Consider the following 14408-nt stretch of genomic DNA (forward strand, 5'->3'; position numbering starts at 1 on the left):
GTGGCTGGTGGCCCCGCACAGCCCCGCGCCAGCCTCCCAAGCCCCTCTTCCCCTCCCTCCAGCCTGGCCCCGCTTCCTCACCCTTCAGGCCTGAAGCCTCTCTGGCCCAGCCCCGGCCCCGTGCCCCGGCCCCGTCCTCCGGCCCCCCTGGCTTCACAGTCGCATTTGGCTGCCAGCACAGGGTACAGCAGAACTGCTGGCGCTGCCAAAACCCTGTGTGCGCTATGACTCCCCAAACATCCCTTTATTTTTATTGTTCTGTTAATTACTGTTTAAACTTTAATAAGTCACTTCGTCAGGAGGGGGGACCTGCCGTGAGCTTTTCTGTGCAAACACGGGCCCGGGAGTGACTCGGGTGTAATATAACCCTTTATGCGATGTGGGAATGTTTAGATTGTAACAGAAACTTGTTATTTTAATGACAGCTGGGGGGGGAATCTGAACATGGAAGGGGAGGAGGGTGGGCTCCCCTTGGGTCCCCACCGAGGGCTGGGTGGCCTGGCGACAGCAGGGGTGCTCCCTTGCTGCTCCGAGGACGCCAAGGGTCAGGCCCGCCCAGAGGGGGGTGCTTCCCAAGAGATGCTCCAGGACTCGAGGGCAGGAGAACACTCGGGTCTCAGGGGCCTAGACAGCTGAGGGTCCCAGGAGAAAGGGGGGCTTTGGGGGTTGGGAGAAGTAGGAGGACCCAGAGTTCCTAGATCTCGGGGAGGCTGGACTTCCTTCCCTGCCCCCCACCCCCGGTCTGGGAGGGAGCAGCCCTTCCCCCTCCCAAGGCAGGGACCCTGCCCACAGTCACCATCCAGTAGAGGGGCAGGCCCCACGTGCTCCGAGGTGCTGTGCCAGACATGTCACTCGATTCCATCCTTTCAACAGCCCTGTTTCAGATGAGGACACTGAGGCCCAGGGCAGAGACCAAACTTCCTTAGAAGTGGGGAGCTTTAAGAGGAAGATCCAAGTTTCTAATGTTGATTTCTCTGATCTGGACGCTGTCAAAGTCCCGGTGCCCGAGCGTGGATGGTATGGGAGGGCCAGGCACTGTCCCTCGATGGCAAGGCAGGGAAAGCCTCCAGGCGCTGTGCTGGGAACCAGGATCATCCCCCTCGGCCCTTGGGCAGGGCTCACCCCTTGAGTCCCCCCTCCTGCTCCCCATCAGGAGGAAGGGCTGCAAGGTGAAGGGGACATGGAAGTAAGGGTCGTCCCCAAGCCTGGGCATAGGACACTTGCCCTCTTCCTCAAAAGACCTGGCTCCATCTCAGGGAGTTGGGGTTCAGGCCTAGGGTAGGGGTGATGGTAGCCAGGTCTCATTCCAGTGCCCTGTCTCACTCCAGTGCCCCCCATCCTCTATACCCAGAGGCACTCCTGTCCCAGACCCCTTTCCAGAGCAGGTGATACCTGGACAGGGAGCCTTTCTCCAGCATCTGTGGGTCTCCTTCTGGAGCCTGAGGGCGTCTGGGCCTGGTTTCCTACTTTGTCTTCACTCAGTCCCTCCGCCTGTCCATCCATTCATCCATCCACCCACAGCGCTGAGCTTCTGCTCTATGCCAGCACTGGGTGGCAGAAGGGCACGGGCCCCATGCTTGCCCTCGAGGGCCCATGCCTGGTGGGGCAGTGAAGAGGTGTGGGGGGAGAGCACAACAAGGGGGACTGTCCCCTGGCCTGCGCAGGTGCTCTTGGCCAGCCAAGGCAGAGACCCTTGCCCTCCCTCCACTCTCTCCCCTCCCTCTGCAAGCTACGCCCACGAGGGCCCCTCCCCAACCCTCCAGTGGGCAGGGCCAGAGGTTCAGGACCCTGGCTCCCTGGAGCTGGAGGCCAGAGCCCCCCAGATGGCAGCGGCGTGGGTCACGAATCGCTGAGGTTTTCCTTTTCCGAGCAGCGCGTTTCCCTAAATTGTCTTTGACTGCGTGCATGGGTAATGAAAGTTTATGCCCTTGTTAGAAGGACAGGCGGCCAGTTCCAGTTAGAACTGGGGCTGTCTCCCTGCCAGCCCCCCCCGCAGCCCCCCTCCCCAGCAGCAGAGGGAGCAGGAGCACAAGTGTGTGTGTGCGTGTGTGTGTGTGCCCGCGCGTGCGCGCGCGCGCACACACACACACACACCCCTCCCTGGTGGATAAGAAGGCTGTTAGGGGAAGGGAGAGGGGACAAGGAAAAAAAGAAAAAAAATTTCCATATTTGTGTAAGTTGCTTTAAAAGCATTTTATCATGTCATAAAAAAGGGAAAGTACTCTCAGAAATTGATCCTCTCCGCCAGCCCATTGGACAGAAGGACGTTGGGATGTTAATGGCCATCCTGCTCCAGGGTGGCTTATTAAAAAATTTATACATAAATGCTTAAAATTGCATAAATTATTTAAAAAAACCCAACAAAGTAAGCAATTTGAATTCCCTCTTTTCCTCCCCTTCGCTTGGTCCCCCTTCTGCGACCCCCCCTTTTCCGGCCCCTCAGCGTGGTCCTCCCGTTCCCGGGGCCCCCCCGTCCCCCTCCTCGGGGCTCCCCTCCTGCTTCCTTCACTTCCCACCGCACCCCAGCCCCGTCCGCCCTGCCCTCCTCTGGGCTTTCCCAGCCTCACCCACAAATTAACGGAACAGCCGGCCCACCACCAAACACTCACATGCACACGCACTAATAAAAACACCACTAATAATGCCCCAAATCGCGAAATTAAATATTAAGGCCAGAGGAGGCGGACGTGGAGCGGAGCCGGCTGCCACCGTAGCCGAACTTGGAGCTGATGAGTGTGTCTCTCACAGGCGTGGAATGTCACCCACACATCCCGGAGACTGGAGTGGGGAGTTTTATGATGGTTTTTCATTGATTTGTTTCCCCAGCGCAGCTGCCGACCTCTATTGAGGGACAAACATAATCAGCACTGACGCAAATTAGATGGTTATTCGTTTTGAAAATTGACAGAAAAACAATAAAAAAGATGAAATGCTCCCAAATCAATAGATATAATGAAATTCAAATAATCCGAGAGATGAGGTCTCCATGGCAACTGATAATGTGGAAAAGAAAACAATTTAATAAAGGACAGACACACTTTGAAAACAGATTGGGCCCAGGGAGGGGGGCGGGCTGGCGGGCGGAGGGCTGGAGCGGGCGGGCTGGCGAGTGAAGGATCACTGTCCGTCCCAAGGACACCCGCCATAATTAAGCGAGGCTTTCGGCCCCAGAAAGTGCAGATTCAGGTTTTAATACACAAAATTATTTCAGGAGCAGTGAATCGGAAAGTCGTTTGTAATGACCTTCCTGAGAGGCCCGGGCGCGGGGCATGTTGGAGGCTGGGCGGCCGGGCCGGCTGAGTTATGGCATATTTGTGTTTTTATAGTGCGAAGGGGAGGGGGTGGGGGGGAGGGGGGGAGAAGGTTAAACAGTATTTACAGCTCAGTTGTTTTCAGAGAGGAAAGAGAAATAGAGTTCACGGGAGATGCAGCGGGCAGGCAGGCGGGTGAGCTGGGAGGCCTCCGGGGCGAGGTGGGAGAGGTGGGCCCCGGGCGGGCCATCCCCCCTCAGGCTGCCTTGCCTGGCCTTGGGGATCCACAGAGGAGGCCAGGAGAGGCCTCTCCCACTCCGCTGTCTGGTATGGCCCAACTAGTGGGTCCTTCCAGGTCCGGGGCCTCTCTGGGTGTTGGGGGTGGGGACCTGTGTCCAAGCTGCGTGCACATGCGGCCACACCTACTGGAGTAAAAAGGTGGGGCATCCCTGTGGACAGGTGCCTCTGGGCGCTCACCTAGCCTGGGCACCTTCCGAGGCCGCTGGTCACTCCTTCAGATGGTGCCACCCTTCTTGAGTCCTGTGCTGTGTCGGGGGCGGGACCGGCCTTGGGTGGCCTCGGCTGGCGAGGACCTGGGACCACAGCGTGCCCCTCTGCGGTGGCCTGCGAGTGCCGGCCTCCCTGGCGCTTTCCACGGCTCCACCTCCCCGCTGAGTGCTTACCTTGGGCACACAAAAGGGGAAAGCTCGGCCCTTTGGGTTTACAGAGGCAGGGGCCACAGAGAGTGGAGGGGACCGAGCGGAGCCCCTCCCGGGCCCTCCAGAGCCACTCGCCGGGGCAGGGCAGCTCAGGCGTGAGCGCCCAGCCCTGGGGGTGGCCCATGGGAGGCTCCCTGCCCTCGGGCTCTGACTCCCTTTTCAGCCACAGGAGCCCTGTTTGTGCTCTGTTATCATGGCCACACACAGCACGCTCAGTTTCCGGGCCACTCCGCATGTGCACGTGTGACTTCTAATAATATTGTACAAATACGGAGACGCCCGAGTGTGTGTGCGCGTGCACGGTCTGTGTGTGCGCCGTGTGTGTGTTTTAAATCTCCCCTGGGTGGTAGCTCTTTTTTTCTCCCCTTCCTGTTTGGCTGTGACCTGGGGGAGATTGATAGCCAGCCTGTGCGGTGGATGCTAACAGTTCCCCTGATTTATAGAGTTACTTACGCTAAGTGAGGCCACTTAGACGCGTCTGGATAGTAAACCTTTTAACTGGACTAAAAAATCATAATAAATAAATAAACAAAGGGGGGCAAGTAGGACCTGGCGGCCGGGGCCCCCCCACTTCCTGCCTTAGCACTGTTGGGGACCAGGGGTCCTGGCTGAGAGCCCTGGGGAGCAGTGGCCCTGCTCTCACCCGCAAAAGCTGGGCGGCCCTTCTGTTCTGAGCTGGAGGTGGGCTCTGGCCCAAGAGAGGAGGACACCCTCTCCTAGAGGACAGGTGCTGGCTGGGGGAGGGAGTCAGTGCTGAAGAAGATAATAGGGAGGCAAACTGGGCTAGCTGTGGGGGCGAGGAGAGAGGTGGGAGGGATGGTCAGGGAGCTTGGGGGGAAGCAGGGGATGGGGCACCTGTCTCTAGGGGGACCCTTCCTGGCTCCCCAGACTCGCTGCCCCTGTGGCACCTGGACCTTTCACCACAGTGATGGCGCTTGTAATGACGTGAATGTCTGCCCCCTTGTCTTAAGTCTGAGCTGGCTGTGGTGGCAGGAACCAGGACAGTCTGTCTTGCTCACGTCGTGTCCTGAGGATTAAGCCCAGGGCCTGGCCTGTAGAAGGAGTTCAGAGGGGGTGTTGAATGAACGTAGACACATCTCCCCCAAAACTGGGGTTTGTGGCCCGTCAAGTTCAAGTTCTTAGGGATGCAAGGGTGGAGGCTCCAACATTGCCACCACCCTGATTGGGAGGCTGTGGGAGGGGCGTGTGGGGTGTTAGACCGTGACCTTGGACATCCGAGCCCCGTGGGAGTCCAATTCCAGCACTGACTCTGGGTGACCGTGGGCAGTTACTAATCTCACCAGGCTCTGCTTCCTCGTCTGGAAATGGGGACAGGTCAAAAGCCTCATGGGACTGTTGGGGGTGGGTGGTCACTGACGTGCCCAGTGCGATCTCTAGCACGGGAGGTATTCAGAGGGTCCCAGCTGCCCTATCACTCCGGGCTGTGGGCCCGTGGCCTGGCAGTGTCCGTGGCCCCTGAGCTGCCTGGCTGCGGGCAGGTGGGCCCTGGAGCATCCCCACCCCAGGGATGGGTGCCTGGCCCTTGCCTCCCCACCTCCTGATATACAGCGGGCGTTAGGCTGCCCAAAGGGGACACTGCGTCCTTAGGAAGAAATATGTCCTCATTTTTCTTAAACACCGTTTCCACTGAGTGAAATGTTTAGAAGGGACGCACAGGGAGAACTTTATTTCCTACCAGGGAGTTCAGAGCCACCAGGCAGAGCCCATAAAGCACCCGGAGCCTGGTGGCTGACAGGCCGCCCGGCCCCGAAACACATTACTCACGAGTTTGGGGGGGGGGCTGCCAGGCCTGCCCAGCCCCCAGGGACTGCCCCCCCACACACACAGCAGGACAAGCAACTTGGAGAACCAGGCCATGGGCGCTGGGCACTGGAGCTTCTCATCCCCTTGAGCAGGTCAGGGGAGGGCCTGGCCCCAACCTGGCCGGGAGGTGGAGCCGTTCCAGCCACCCCCAACCCCTTAGTCCCCAGAGATCCGGGACCAGGGGCCCAGGTGCAGCTATAGGAGCCCCCCTGTCTCCCCCATAACTGGCAGGAGCCCTGGCCTCCTCAGCCTTTGGAGGGAGTGATGAGATTCCTGCCATAACCGGCCCTTCTCCCGAGGCCCTCCCTTCATTTGATTTCTGAAGCTGGCTGATTTGAATATTTATAAATATCAGTAAATTATTTATTGTAGCAATCTGCTGCACCATTTTACCCATTGCAGTTAACACTTTAGGGGGCTCCGTGTTATGGGAACCAGGAGTGGGGGTGAGGAGGAGATGGGGCAGAGAGGCCTGGGACTTCCTACAGCCCACCCAGGAGCCTGAACTGGGGACGTGGTGGCAGCCTCAGCGCCTTGCTGAGCCTGGGGCCTTTGTGAGCCCAGGCTCTGGGGTGTCTGTGCGGCTCCAGGATCAGTTGCCTCTTCTATTAAAGAAGGGATGAGGGCAGTCCCTGCTTCACTGGGTCACCGTGAGGCATATCGTGAGATAGTCCCCAGAAATGTGCATGGAAAGTCCGGTTTCTGCCCCACCTGTCTGCCGCCAGGATCTGCTCAGCTCACAGAGGAGGGCTGCTTGCAGGTGGGCTGGTGGAGTTTGGAGCACTGGGAGGGAAGATTCAGACCCTGGGAGCTGATGTGGGGGGGGGGGCATTTGTTGCTGAGTGGGCAGCCTGCCCCCCGGCCAGGCCCCCCAGCCTCTCTGGTCTCCCCTCTCTCTTCAGGGCCAGGTGAGGTTTCCAGGTCTTGGGATCTTGTGCCTAGATGTGCACCACACCTGCTTGCTTGTCCCCCCCCCCCCCCCCCCCCCCCCCCCCCCCCCCCCTCCGGTCCTTGCTTGCCACCGCTCTCCCACCTTAAAGTCCTGTGGCCCTTTCACGGGGGGAGAGCCCGCCCAGGGCCGTGAGCTAGCAAGGGGGAGAGCCAGGCTGTGCCCCGGGGCTGTGCCACCTCCTGAGGCTCACCCCACGGGGCCAGAGCTGCCGGGGCCAGAGGCTAGAGTCTGGGAGAGCCGCTGGGCTTGCTTCCTGCGTGCAGGTCCTGGCCACTCCTTCCCCCGGGCCTGACTGGGCCCACCTCAGCTGCCTCGCCCCTTGCCTCCTTTCTGGAGCCTGTCCCTGAGTAAGCAGTGCAGGAGTCCCCTCGCCTTCCCACCCTCCGGCCCAAGCCTGCCTCCTGGGCAGTATTGTTCCCAGAGGAAGTGTCCAGTGTAAATACAGCAGCGGGCAGGCTGGTGGCGGGAAGGAGATGAAAGGGGCAGTGACAGGGCCGGGGACGGATGGCTTCCTCCCATTGAGGCCTGGCCACGGCGTTTATATTTTAGGGAAGAAAGTCGGGGGAATGTTTACATGGACAGGAGCCTGGGGTCAGACCACGAGGGGGGTAGTCTGTATGTCCCAGGGCCCTGAGGGAGGGGGAGGGGAGAAGGGCTCCGCGGAGTGGGCCGGAAGGCGGATGGACCTTAGCTCTTTCATACTCCCTACCGCTGCCCTAGCCTCTGCCTCCTGCCCTGCACCCCAGGCCCACACGCCTTCTCCACCTCTACCCCTGGGACCAGCAGTAGAGTCAGAGGGAGGGCAACATCTGGAAGGCAGGTGGGCTGGGGCAGAGCAGCATCTGGAGGGCAGGTGTGGGGGGTGTAGGCGGAGCAAAGGGGCCTGTGGGCTGGGGGTGGGCCCTGGGTGCACAGCTGCATCGCAGCTGGTGGGGGCCCAGGAGGGACCGAGCCAGGCACACGGCCGAGACCAGGGGAGGGTGGGCTGGACTGGGTGGGCCCAAGTGCCGGGAGGCTCCAGGATGGGTGGGAACCCAGGGAGGGCTGTCACCAGCAGCAAGTGCAGCCCTGGGAGCTTCTGCTTCCCTCTTCCTTGGGATAAATATTTATAGATCCATTTGCTGTCTGCCATACACACTTGGCTGCTTACCTCCTGGTAAAAATAGAGCAGGCTCCCCTACTCCCCCCTTCCCTTCCCGACCAGGGCAGGGGACAGAGGGGGCCAGGTGAGGCCTGCTGCCTGTAGGTCTGCTGGAGGAAACTTGGTGTCGTGCAGCCTGGCGGCTGGCCCAGCAGTTGGGTGGGATGGTGTGACTAGGGGACCCATGTCAGTGCTTGGAGACTTGGGCATGGGCAGCACGGACTTGGAGATCTGGGTGAACTTGGGGAGAGCGGGCCCCTGGCCTGGGCAAGGGTGGGGCCCAGCAGAGCCAGGGCCCCAGGACTGGGAGGACTGGTGTGAGCCAAGCAGAGCCTTCTCTGGCAGTGAACACTACCTAGCCTGGTCTCGGTCACCGGGCCCCCAGGGCCCCAGGCCATGTGCCCTGGCGGCCGGCTTCAGGGCAGGTCTGGGGCTGCTGGGCATTGTGCAACCACCCGGGTGCACAAGCCGAGTCTCGTGGAACAGGGTCCCTGGGCAGGCCCAGGTGTGGTCATCCTGTCTGAGCATGCCTCTCAGGGGGCTTCCACGTGTGGGGGTTTTTAGGGTATTGACACATTATAGGGAACCCCCTTCTGCCCACGGCCCTGGGAGCGGAGCCCCTGCCCTCACTCAGCCTTTTGACCATTGTGGGTGGAGACTCAGACATGCCCATTCCTCCGCTGAGGGACACGCGAGGGAGCCCTGCCACTGAGAGACTCCAGTGGGGCCCGGTGCCCAAAGCCAGTGTGGGCTGAGCCTGTGTGCCCAGCCCACCACAGGGTCTGGCCCACAACAGGAGCTGACTAAATGGACGGATGGAAGGGTGGAGGACAGACAGACAGATACACAAACATGTGTATGTGTGTCCACCCTTGGCCTTTGTGGCAGGTCCCAGGCTGTGTGGTGCGGGGACTTGCCGTGCGCCATCACCCCCACCCCGGACCCTGGGCGCCCCGCTCAGCAGCCGTGAGGAAGGTGGTGAGGCCTCGGGCGGCCTTAGTTAGAGTTTCTGTCGAGCTGTCATGTGCAGGCATTCGGCACCGCAACTGCAGCTTTTGGGCTCTCTGTTGGGGATCTGAGGAATCCCAGCCTGCTCCAGCTGTGGCTTCTCCAGGCGGGGACGTGGGCTTCCCGGAATCAGCCAGGTCTACAAGGGCCGCGGGAGCTGGCCGAGGCTGAGAAGGCAGAGTGAGATCCCCGGATGGGGATGAGCGGTTCTTGGAGGGACTATCAGGAGTTCTGTCCTTGAATGGCCCTCACTGAGGATTGGGGAAAGGAACTGGCCAGAGAATTCGAGCGGGTCTGTGAAGGGGAGGGGAGGGAGGAAAGACAGAGGCCTTCGGAGGGCCCTGGGTGGCTGGGGGGAGAAGGAAGGGGTCTTGGGGCTCTCCAGTGAGCAGAGGTAGGAGTCCGGTGGGGCCCAGGGACCAGGTCTGGCAGAGGAGCTGCCAGGGAAGAGATGCTCAGGTGGGGAAGGGTGCCAGCCCCTTGTGGCTGGGACAGGAAGGCAGGAGGTTGGTGCGGGCTGCTCCCTGGCTCTCGGCAGTCTCCTCCCTGCGCGGCAGGCCATGGAGGGGGGCGGGGTGGCAGATGCTCCCAAGATGCTGTCACTTACCAGTGTTACCCAGTGCCCAGCCCCTCAGCCGGCGTGCGTGCCTTGGTATCCTTGCGTGTCAGAGGACACACCGCCTCCTCAATCTGGGGTCATGTCTGGCCTGCCTCTCAGAAGAGGAATTGAGGGCCAAGCAAGTGTAGGAAATGCTTCCAGAAACCAGGTGCTGAGGAGAAGCCTGCCCCTGGTGTTTGAAGATCATCCATTAGGATGTTCATTTACAAACAAGCCCTCCTTGAACCACCTAGTACAGGCCCGCCCCAGTGCCCAGCTCTGGGGACGGAGCGCCGGGTGAGCTGGGCCCCTGGAGCTCCGGGTCCGGTGAAGGGCCCGAGGCCCCGCCAGCCAGGCTCGGGGCAGTGCGGGGAAGGCGGAGGATTGGGAAGACATGGGGCCTGGGGGCTGCCAAGGGTGGGGGGGGCGAGCCCAGCACACGCCCGCCCCTGATCTCTCCGTCCGCCCCACAGCTGAAGGCACCCGGTGCACCGACCCGCCCGCAGGCAAGCCCGCGATGGCGGCCAAGCGCAAAGGCGGCCTGAAGCTCAATGCCATCTGCGCCAAGCTGAGCCGCCAGGTGGTGGTGGAGAAGGGGGCGGAGGCGGGCCCCCAGGCCGAGGGCAGCCCGCTGCGGCCGCGGGACCGAGAGGCCGGTGTGGCCCGGGGCGCCCGCAGCGAGGAAGACAAGAGGCGGGCGGTGATCGAGAAGTGGGTCAACGGCGAGTACAGCGAGGAGCCCGCGCCCGCGCTGGGCCTGGGACGGATCGGCCGCGAGGGCCTGGAGCTGCCCCCCGAGGGCGTCTACATGGTGCAGCCCCAGGGCTGCAGCGACGAGGAGGACCACGGCGAAGAGCCCCCCAAGGATGGCAGTGGTGTTGCAGACGAGAAGGAGTCTGATGGGGCAGCCTCCAAGGACAACAGCGGCCCCAGTGCCAAGCAGGCTTCAGGTAGGTGTCTGAGCCCCAGACAGACGGATGGATGGTTGGATGGCATGGTCCCGTCGAGGGGGAGTAGGGGATCCGCGGAGCCTGCCCCCTTCCCCCACGTGTGCTCCCCTTACCGGTACCTCATTCCGCCCCGCCAGTCCTCCTGACATGGGGCCTAGGGCCAAGGTAGTGGCCAGAACGGGAGACTTGCTCGGGGTGGGAGAGAAGCTTCCCAGGGTGAGGGGGGCGGCCGTGAGCACAGCGGTGTCTGATGGCTGCAGGGACGCAGGACAGAGGACAGACTGTTGGACTGTCTCTCCACACCTGCACAGAGGAGCCTGCAGGGGCGGGGCTGGTCAGCTCCAGGATAGGCCTGCTCTCCCACCCTCCCCTGCCCTCTCCCGAAAGCCTTACCCTCACCAGGGACACTGGCTATCCCAGGCAGGACCTCTCAGGGGTGAGGCCCAGGGCCACAGGATGGCCCCACCCGGCCCAGCCTGCATGTCCCATCATACCCACCTGCCCGGGACGCGCTCCTCTGGCTGACCTCTTTCCTGTGCACGAGATGGCTAAGGCCCAGCTTTTCGGCTCTCCTTGTCCTTACAACTCAGAGCAACCCCGAGCTCCTTCCCCTCCAGGGAGGGAGGGCCTGCAGTTTCGGGTGGAAGGGGGTCACCACCGCTAGGATGGAACCCCAGGTCTGGGGTTTTTTTCTCCCGCTCCCAGCCTCCTTCTCAGGCCTGTGCCTGGTGCCCCGAGCCTCCCCTGCCTGCTCCCCGATCCCCTTCCCCCTGCAGCGAGGGGCGCATCTCCTCCCTGCGCGGGGAGCCCTGCGCAGCTACATAATTATGCATATAAGATATAAACAGAGCTGTTTAATTATCCTTCGCCACATCAGTGACAGAGTAATTAACAAACATTGCAAGATCAATGAGGAAAAGTGTGACCTTCAGTTTCCTCTGATAGGAAAAGCCCTTGCCATTCCCAGACACAAGGTGATTGTGCTGAGCCAGAGGAGAGGGAGGGACAGGGACAAGGGCCGCTGTCCCATCGGGGCCCCAGCCCCTCCCAGGCCCAGCTCTGCCCTGGCTCCTGCCTTCTCTCAGCCCAAGTGGGGAGCTGGGACCGTAGAGGTAGGGCTGGAACTGCCAGTGGCCTCATGACCCAGGCATCGCTCCTCCTCGGGTTGGAGGCCCCGTGGGACTGCGGTCTGACACCCAGGGCAGCCTGCTCAGCCCGGGCCACCAGAGAGAACCAGTTGGAGCCCTATCCGCCCACCGGGCTCGGGCCACCTTCTCTGGGCCTGGGGGCTCAGGAATGCAGGCCTCTGGGCTGCCCCAGACCCCTGCCGGGCCCCCTCCCTCCGCTAAGCTGCCTGCCCTTCAAAGCCTTCTGTCTCTCTGCCATATATAGTGAGGGCTCAGCTGCCTCCTGCTATTTTTAGCCCCTTTCCCTGGTCCCTGAACCACTGAATCTAGCAGCCAGAGCCCACTCCTCCCAGGCTGGGCCCCCCCACCCCACATAGCTTGAGGTCAGGACAGTGGCCCACCGGCCACCCTGCCCCAGGGAACAGCCGTCTGTTGGCTCCTGGAGTCACTCTGCCCACCTTGGGGGCCAGGTGCTACCTGTGACTGTCCTCACACAGACCTGGTAGGTGGGGATGTGGGTTGGGAGGTGGCCCCCATCGGCCGCGCTGCTGGGGTCCTGGGCCTCCCCTTCCTCAGCCACGCCTTCCCCTGCTGTGCTGTTGGGACTCCCAGCCAGGCATCCTCTGGTCCGAGTGTGCCCGGCTTTGCGGGCTCAGACAAGAATGCAGAGGACATGTGTATCCCTGAGGCCCATGAGGGTCTCACCCTCCTATGTGCACCCGCCCCTGATTCAGGGCACAGCACATAGTAGGTGTTTAGCGAGTTTCTGCACGGGAATGAGCAGGTTTGGGTGCGCCGGAAGTCACACGTCTGCTGTGGTGGAAGGTGGCGTGTGCAGGGAGGCCGGTCTCCACAGGAAGAGCCCAGGCAGCGTAGGATCAGCTTGCCTCCACCATCAGGGGACTCATCCTGGGGAGGTGCGTGTAGGATTTAGGGTGGTTTGTGTCCACGTGTGTGTGTCTTTGTGGAGCTGGGCAGGTAGCTGGAGGTGTGCATGTGTGTGCGCGCGTGCGCACGGTTGTTTGCTCATGTCCCTGTGGAGAAGTTGCCCCCGCAGTGGGCACAGGCGGGGCCCACAGATGGGCCGTAGTCTGTCCGCTGCCAGGGCTGTCAGGCCCAACCTCTCAGGCCCGGACTCTCCTCGGGGGGACCGCCCTCACACGCAAGCACGAGGATTGACAGGGGAGGTTCGTAGGACTCCCCACGTCATAAATCTTCGCTGCAAAGAGCCCTGTGTGAGTCTGAGTAAACACATCCGCAGGGCACCTGCCCCCTCCGCCCCGTTGTCTGGGACCCTCAGCCACTGGGGGGCTGGTGGGAAGCCAAGAGGCCAGCTCCTGGGGAGGCTTGGGGCAAGCCCTCCACCTCCCAGGGATGAGGGGCTGTGTGTCCACTTGGGGGGTCCGGGAGAGTCCCCCAGGTGGGCTTAACCAGTCCCACCCCAACCCTGTCCCCAAGGGCTCCCTCACCTCCTGGGGTCCCTCCTGATGGCATGGCCGCTGGCCCACATCCTTACCTGTCCCCAGCCCCCATGTCACCCCACCCTGAGGAGGCAGGTTGGGATCTGGCCTTACTTCCAGTAAAGTGACTTCTCTTTCATATTAGGCCAAGGCGAGAGAGAGGAGACATTTATGAAACTTTGTTTAATGTACTGAAAAGCCATCGGCCAGAACATTTAGGAAATTGATTTTCCTGGCATTGATGAACTCGTTTTATTTTACCCCGGTATTAATTACTTTTTTTTTAAACAAATTAATTTAAGAGTCGTAAAACCTAACAAGTGAGCCAAATGTCCATAGATCATGTCGTGCTCCGCCCCCTCCCCATGCCAGCCTCCTCCTTCTGTGGGTGGGGGCTCGTGGGGAGGGGCTGCCCCCCATCCCTTGGCCACCCTGCTCTTTCCCAGAAGTGACTGGGCTCTCCCCACACCGCAGGAGAGGCCTCCTCGCTCCGGGACTACGCGGCTTCCACCATGACCGAGTTCCTCGGCATGTTTGGCTATGATGACCAGAACACGAGGGACGAGCTGGCCAGGAAGATCAGCTTCGAGAAGCTGCACACAGGCTCCATCCCGGAGGTGGCCACCTCTTCCATGCTGCCCACCTCCGAGGATGCCCTCAGCAAGCGGGCACGCTTCTCCAAATACGAGGAGTACATCCGCAAGCTCAAGGCCGGCGAGCAGCTCTCCTGGCCAGCCCACAGCACCAAGGCCGAGGAGCGGGCGGGCAAGGAGGTGGCGGGGCCCCTGCCTGGCCTGAGGCTGCCCAGCAGCACAGCTCACCTGGAGACCAAGGCCACCATCCTGCCCCTGCCCTCACACAGCAGTGTCCCCATGCAGGGCCTAGTGGCCCGCGCCTCCAAGTACGACTTCTTCATCCAGAAACTGAAGACAGGCGAGAACTTGCGGCCCCAGAACGGTAGCACCTACAAGAAGCCATCCAAGTACGACCTGGAGAATGTCAAATACCTCCATCTCTTCAAGCCCGGGGAAGGCAGCCCCGACATGGGCGGGGCCATTGCCTTCAAGACGGGCAAGGTGGGGCGCCCCTCCAAGTATGACGTCCGCGCCATCCAGAAGCCGGGCCCTGCCAAGGTCCCGCCCACCCCCAGCCTGGCTCCTGCGCCCCTCCCCAGCGTGCCCAGTGCTCCCAGCGCCCCTGGGCCAGGGCCTGAGCCACCTGCCTCCCTGCCCTTCAACACTCCCGAGTACCTGAAGTCGACCTTCTCCAAAACAGACTCCATCACCACGGGGACCGTCTCCACTGTCAAGTAAGTCACGCCCCATCCTGAGCTCAGGACTCGAGTAGCCAGGAGGCCCACTTCTCTGCCTCTGAAGCC

At 61.5% G+C, this 14408-nt stretch overlaps 1 protein-coding gene across 1 annotated transcript in view; it reads left to right on the top strand.

Moving 5' to 3' along the window:
- The first annotated feature begins 4898 nt into the window (after positions 1-4898).
- Positions 4899-14408, top strand: part of CASZ1 (castor zinc finger 1) — a 29623-nt gene continuing 20113 nt past the window's right edge. The window contains exons 1-4 of the mRNA XM_032415188.1: positions 4899-4907; positions 5275-5305; positions 9967-10443; positions 13505-14339. Of these exons, the coding sequence (XP_032271079.1) occupies positions 4899-4907; positions 5275-5305; positions 9967-10443; positions 13505-14339 (1352 nt within the window). The remainder of the gene's footprint in view (positions 4908-5274; positions 5306-9966; positions 10444-13504; positions 14340-14408) is intronic.

Source organism: Phoca vitulina, unplaced genomic scaffold, assembly GCF_004348235.1.
Source record: "Phoca vitulina isolate PV1807 unplaced genomic scaffold, GSC_HSeal_1.0 scaffold2, whole genome shotgun sequence".
Classification (NCBI taxonomy): Eukaryota; Metazoa; Chordata; class Mammalia; order Carnivora; family Phocidae; genus Phoca; species Phoca vitulina.